This window comes from Pituophis catenifer, unplaced genomic scaffold, assembly GCF_029215685.1.
Source record: "Pituophis catenifer annectens isolate HBS135680 unplaced genomic scaffold, rPitCat1.0.hap2 SCAF_1, whole genome shotgun sequence".
Taxonomy (NCBI): domain Eukaryota; kingdom Metazoa; phylum Chordata; class Lepidosauria; order Squamata; family Colubridae; genus Pituophis; species Pituophis catenifer.
In genome coordinates, this window is record NW_027256881.1 from 137,913,930 (window position 1) to 137,921,184 (window position 7,255).

The 7,255-nt window shown below is 38.6% G+C and overlaps 1 protein-coding gene across 1 annotated transcript in view; it reads right to left on the reverse strand.

Annotated features, from left to right (window-relative positions):
- Positions 1–5,166, reverse strand: part of NBAS (NBAS subunit of NRZ tethering complex) — a 151,367-nt gene extending 146,201 nt beyond the window's left edge. The window contains exons 1-3 of the mRNA XM_070955550.1: positions 5,026–5,166; positions 2,475–2,529; positions 317–350 (exon numbers count right to left, since the gene is read on the reverse strand). Coding sequence (XP_070811651.1) covers positions 317–350; positions 2,475–2,529; positions 5,026–5,166 — 230 coding nt within the window. The remainder of the gene's footprint in view (positions 1–316; positions 351–2,474; positions 2,530–5,025) is intronic.
- Between the last annotated feature and the right edge of the window lie 2,089 nt (positions 5,167–7,255).

A 7,255-nucleotide genomic window follows, 5' to 3' on the forward strand; every position in this document is an offset into this window, starting at 1 on the left:
CTCTGATGAAAAACAACCTGTCAAGAGGTATTTGTTCTTAAGAACTGTGTGGGCATGTGTGCGTATGCAGTATATACTGGTACATACACACAGGCATAGTTGCGCGCGCACACAATTCACATTTAGTATCCTGAAAAAATAAAAGTGCCTTTTAGAAGATAAATCTTATTGAATAAAAAATTACCATTTCAGAATCAAAGATCATAACATCTTCCAAATGCTATTATAAGACATAAAATAATACTTTTAAAATGCCACACACTCTCTCGATAGCTTAAGACAGAACTTTAATTAGTTGTGTTTAACAGTGGCTTACCTGCTCCAAAAGTGGCGCAGAAATAAAGCAGGGCCTAAAAGAGGAGGATATAATTATCTTTGAAAGAAAGCAAGACCAATAGAAGATACTACTTTCTGTAACTGTTTTGTCAATAGGCCCTCTAGTTTATTCCTCCCCTCCACCACAATAAATGTCTGCAAAACGTAACTCTGTATTTGGAAACAATAACATGATATTTATTTTTTTCATTATTCTCATATCCTTTAACATTCTTACTCACTACTCATACTTTGGTACTTGAAGGTAGGAGCAAAAGGCTGCTAATGGTAACACATCAGTTTGTGGCAATAGTTTCTATCCTTAACAGTGTGTTACCAGGGGTGGGTTCTAAAATTTTTTACTACTGGTTCTGTGGGCGTGGCTTATTTTGTGGGTATGGCTTGATGGTCATGTGACAGTGGGCGTGGCTTGATGGTCATGTGACTGGGTAGGCGTGGTCAACTCAATGTCACTCACGTCAAGGGGAGTCATAGTTTTTTGACCCGCCCCTTGTTCCTTCCTCTCAGGCCCAGTTTCGACTCAATCGGCCTGAGAGAAACATCTCTAGCAGATCTGGCTTTCAGCCATTGTCTGTTTGATTATCTCAGTCACAGTGAGTTTTTTGACCAAACAATTCTTTAGGATTTAGCAGAGGTATTGGTCTACCAGGCTTTTAACTGTTTGCAGAGCCTTACTGGTCTACCATTTGTTTTTGGAGCATACCGGTCTACTCATTTGTTTTTGAAGCGTTCCAGTCTACCACCACATTGCCTTTTACCACTAATCAGCTATAGGGCTTTGAAGTGCTGCGACAAGAGTTTAAACAGTTTTTTGCCGCTCTGCCACCACCGAAAGCATCGGAAACTGCTTTCAGGCAGCTTGGCCTCAATTGCCAATCTATCACCACCGAGCGGTTTACAAGGATTAGTTCTAGCCGATCAGTTGGGAGGCTTATTGGCTTCTCAATTTAAAGCTACAGTGTCTTGTTTTTTTTTCTCTTCTTTGTCAAGTGAGCCTTGATTTTTTCCTTCTAGCCAATCAGCTGGGACTCGGGAGGCAGCGAATAGATTGGGGGTGGGGCCAGGCAGAGGTGGTATTTACCGGTTCTCCAAACTACGCAAAATTTCCAATACCAGTTTGCAAGAACCGAGGAGAACCGGTAGCAACCCACCACTGTGCGTTACATACTTGATTATTTAACATAATCAAGAAACAACTAACCAGGTATATATGTACCTACACAGAAATGCATCCAAATATAGGAAAAAGATCCTTAGAAGTCTATGCTACACTTTCATAATGTAGGTAATTAATGCCAATAGGCCACAATGGATTGATGTCACTTCCCATTTAGTCATTAAGCAAGTCACCTGCAGTCATTAAGTGAGGTCCACATGATCATAACTTTCTATTTTACTTCAGGTTTCTTCATTGACTCTGCTTGTCAGAAGTTGGTTGCAAAGCACAGAAACTGTGATCATGTGACCATGGGAATGGTGCAACAATCATAAATACCTACTGGTTGTGAAATGACCAAATGTTGATAACGTGAACACAGAGCTATTGCAATGAGTGTAAATATTAGGGCTGATTATAAAGCTACTTTTCCAGCATCATTGTAACTTTGAATGATCATTAAGCAGGGCAGTCATCTCTAAATACTATGCAATTCCTATTACACTAGGCCCTGGATGCAGTATAAGAATATCAAATAACAAGTTTATAACTTTAGTGAACAATTTGTAACCATTTTTAAATCTTTTTATGCTGTTCAGAGCCCCAGCTATGAAATGGGCAGCCATATCCATTACTTTAATTAATTAGTAAAAAGGTAAAGGTTCCCCTCGCACATATGTGCTAGTCATTCCCGACTCTAGGGAGCGGTGCTCATCTCAGTTTCAAAGCTGAAGAGCCTGTGTTGTCCAAAGAGGTCTCCGTAGTCATGTGGCCGGCATGACTAAACACCAAAGGTGCACGGAATGCTGTTACCTTCCCACCAAAGGTGGTCCCTATTTTTCTACTTGCATTTTTTACGTGCTTTCGAACTGCTAGGTTGGCAGAAGCTGGCAACCTAGCAGTTAATTAATTTAATTAATTAGTTCACATATTAATTTTAGCCACATAAAATCTACTGAATAATGAAGCTATGGATATTTACCCATAATTACTCTTGTGATGATAAATGATGCATAATGCTTCTGGTTGCCTCTTGGCTGCAAGACCAAAAAGATAGTTTTCAGTAAGTTCTTTATTTGCAAGGCCATTAAGCTATTGCAGGCTATAAATTAACTGTTGGGATAAGCAACTCTTTAAAATACTTCTCCAAATTATTACTCTCTACGTTCTTTTAGAGAATTGTGAAAGAAAAATGTTCAGGAACTACTTCAACTCCAGAGCCAGGTAAGAAGACACAAAACAATGCAATGCTGCATATTAATCCATGCATGCAATAGGTCCCCTTTTTATCTGTTAAGGATCTCTTTCTTGGGAATATTCTTCTATAAGAAACATAATATTACAGTCACTAAGTGGAAATTACAAAAACAATCCTAATGGCATAAATTAGCTATGTAGCTATGTAATTCTTCAGTGTAACAAAAAGAAAATAAAAACAGCATTGATAACTTCAGTTAGCAAGAGTCATTGGGCAGATGCAGTAAATTACCTTAATCAAGCAAAGAACTTTTTAAAATGATTAATAAATATCAATTAAGAAGCTGATTAAACTCCATTGCACATTTGCTTCACATTCTTCTTCTTGTAAAAAGTTATGTGATTCAGGACAGAAAGGTTCTACCAATGCCACTAACCATAAAATCATCAGTTAACATCACAACCTTTGATGAAGACAGAATGATTGAAAATAAAAAGCTATAGACAATCTCTAGCTAATAACCAGTAACAATGATCCTCTGAAATGATATAAAGTTATAGAGAAACAAAGAGAAGGAATAGACAAAAAAAAAGGACTTTCATTTGGGGAGAAATCAGATGCAGCCTCATAGAAAACAATTATCATTTTAATAATGCCACAAACGGGGCATAAATTATTATTCCTTTTCAGTAAGAAACTATGTCCCTTGTAGAACTATGCCTAGACAACACCTCAGAAAGGAAACATGACAGGATCTATCAGAAATATAAAAAAATCCAAAAACCACTAAGCTTCAACAAAAAGAATATGCTCCTCAGCCTGTAACATAAATATCTCATTCCTTCTGCCACATAGCTTCCCATCTAATGTCTAATACAATTTTTAACCACTTTGGAAGCCAAAGTTATCCTACTTTCCACATCTGCACGATTCAATGCATTTCTAGGACTGTGTGTACTCCACTTACTACATATAGCTAAAGGTAAAGGTTCCCCTCGCATATACATGCTCGTCGTTCCCGACTCTAGGGGGCGGTGCTCATGTCTGCTTCAAAGCCGAAGAGCCAGCGCTGTCTGAAGACGTCTCCATGGTCATGTGGCTGGCATGACTAAACGCCAAAGGCGTTTAGTCATGCCGGCCACATGACCATGGAGACGTGCGCCAAAGGCACACAGAACGCTGTTACCTTCCCGCCAAAGGTGGTCCCTATTTTTCTACTTGTATTTTTTACGTGCTTTTGAACTGCTAGGTTGGCAGAAGCTGGGACAAGTAACAAGAGCTCACCCTGTTAAGCAGCACTAGGGATTTGAACGGCTGAACTTCCGACCTTTTGATTGACAAGCTCAGCATCTTAGCCACTGAGCAATTGTGTCCCTTCACTTATTACATATACAATGTTACAACGTAATTTATAATGTAAGTTATAATGTAATTTATGATTAACTTTATAAGGTTTGTATACATACTATATATACAAACCTTATACAGTTAATCATAAATTACATTATAACTTTTCTGCTCCAAATAAAACTTTTTGCAGTGACCACATAGACTTGTTTTAATGTCATTTATACTTCTATATAGAAGTATATAGTATGTTTTCCAGGATGTTTTTTCAACTTCTAGCCTACAGCCCTAGTGGTCTCCCATCTAAGCATTAGATAAGGTCACCCTCACCTTGCCATCTCTTAAAAGATGGGCTATTACTTTGTGTGGCTAGCTGTTCCAATCAACTCCAATCAATCAACCACCCAGAACTGCTGGCAGTTGGGAGGCATATAAATGTAATAAATATGTTATTTTTCAACTGTCCCCCAGAATATGAAGTCACAGCTGTCATTTAAGTTCTTCCCAAGAACCTAGAATGCTGTGTAATGCATTGGCATAGTAAAGTGTGGATCCAAACATCGTTCGCTTTTTGCAATTGACTGATGGAAATTTTGTCAATGCGCTGATTTTTCAAGGTTTTTTTTTTTTTGTATTACACCAATAGAATATAATTAACCGACTGACGCATGTGCCATACTACAATGGTTCTTCATCCTGATATCCGAAAGACTTTTGATTGACATCAGAAGGACAGAAGGTGGCTTATTCTAACATCAGAACAGGCGATCCAAACGTTTTTGCAACGCGGGCATTCTTGCTCCAAGTCCCCCAGGGCCACAGTGTCAAGATTCGGCCATAAAAAAGCGGCAGCCCTTAAAAAAAAGTCAATGACACGCGGTCATTTCTCACGACCCGACCTCTCCCCTCCTACGTGGCGGGTGCTCCAGTAGCTCTCGCCACCCAGCAGGCGAGTTAATGCCCGTGAGACAACGGCGAAAAGACTCACCTGCACCTCAAACTCCGGCGGCCACTCGGTGTTGATCAGCAAGTCGTAGAGGATGTTCTCCTCGCCATCCTCCTCTTCCTCCTCCTCCTCTCTCATCTTATTGCCGCTGCTTTCCTCCTTTTTCCCCCGGACAGCAGCCATGACTGTACCCAGCCGGCTCCGCTACGGCGGCTTATAGCGGACAAACCAGGCGAAGACGCCTATCTTAACGCTTTACGTTCTCTGCCCAGAACTGTTCTGGGCTGTGCTCGCGATCCTGGGATTCTCAATCCACGAGCACAATTATCGCGCAATCCAGGGTCAACGTGGATCACAAAAGTCATAAAGAACTCAGAAGCTGCTATTGCATGTAAATCCTCAACGGCTCTTAAGAACAGATATCCAACCTGTCATTTTGTGCCTCTGGAATCGGATTTTGTAGTGCTGTAGTTAAGAACAAGGAGTCCTAGTACAACAGTTCGTTTAGCGACTGTTCAAAGTTACAGTGGCACTGAAGAAAAGTGATTTATGACCGTTTTTCACAATTACGACCTGTGACCATGATCAAAATTCAGATATTTGGCAACTGGTTCATGTTTATGATTGTTGCTGTGTCCTGGTGGGTTTTGTGATCACTTTTTGCAATTTTTCTGACAAGCAAAGTCAATGGGGAAGCCAGATTCACTTAACAACTCGGTTACTAAGTTATCAACTGCAGTGATTCATTTAACAATTGTGGCAAGTAAGGTCATAAAATGGGTCAAAACTCACTTAACACTTGTCTCACATAACAACAAATATTAGGCTCAATTGTGGTTGTAAATCGAGGACTACCTGTACTGTAGAGGTACTAGATTTGACTGCACTAATCCGGGTAGCCTTTAGGAGATAGAAAATTGAAGGTTCTCCATCTCTTTGCTGCCCTCTAGTGGCCATCTGGATTTCTTCAGCAGAGCAGTAACAAAGAGGTCTCTTTTTAGCATGACTGGGAGGAACAATATTTTCTTGGATAAACTAATGCTTCCCCCCCTCCCCGAAAACATGCTTTGACTAAAGCTGAATAATTGGACAAAAAACAAATCAGACATGCCTTTGTTCTTTGTTTATATGGGGGTTTTACATAAAGCTTTTCCCACATGTTAAATGATCATCCACTTATAGAAGCTATGAAAGATATTTTTGGTAACCTTTTACAAATATGTGGAAATCATTATTCGGTAATAAATATAGTATCTCAAGAAATATATTGCAAAGAAAAATCTTCATCTTCAACACCCACGATCAGCCCTGGTTCAGTGCTACCCAATTGAAATAATTTCAAAGAGGAAGCTATTCCAAACACAAAGAAGCAGCCCTGGGGAAAAGTATTGCAGTAGTTGAATTCTTGCATTACTATATACTTCACAGTTACAGGGATCAGTAATTCTGATATGTCATTGTCATTTATCAGATAAAGGTACAGTTTTAAGTAGTAGACTTGAAACAGCTACCTGGTATCAAGGTAAAACTTTTTCGGAAAGTCTACAGTTCTTAGTAGTTTTGATATTCGGAACACGTAAAACATTTTAAAGGCTTAGCACAGACCTCTACTGTGTTGACAGCAGTGGGCATTACTTCTGAATAGATATCGATCTTAAATCATAATCTGTGTTAAAGAAACAAAAGGTTATTTGATCCAAAACTTACATTGTAAATCAAGTAAATTCTGTAACTGAAAAAAAGCATTGTATGTAGTTCAAACATTTATGAATGATTTATCTACCATAATAACCATCTGGAAAGAAAATACATTATAAAAATGTACCTCTTTTTTTAAAAAAAGGATTTTAATTTTATATATAATTTTCAAGAAGTTTCCACTGTTTTTATAGAGTTTAATTTTGGAATATTATGTAATTAATCATTCTGTATTCATGCAACATACTAGATTAAAATATACTTTGCTTTTTTGTGGCTTTCTGCTGCGCAGAATGCTAATCTGTGGTTTACCAACTAAACTTTAGGTATTGCATGAGTATGGTAATTGTGATTGCACTTCTAACAGTGAAATCCTGTAAATGTCTCCCCCAGCCTGAAATAAATTCCACTGAATAAGTCCTTCTGAATCCACACTCACGGCAAGTGTATGAAGTATAATAAGCAATTCTAAATCCATAATGTTGTTCACTTTTTGTTCACTTTAGAATAGACTAGGATACACTTACTTGATCTCTTTTGCAAAAGCCAATATTTTCTAATAATCAAAAGAATC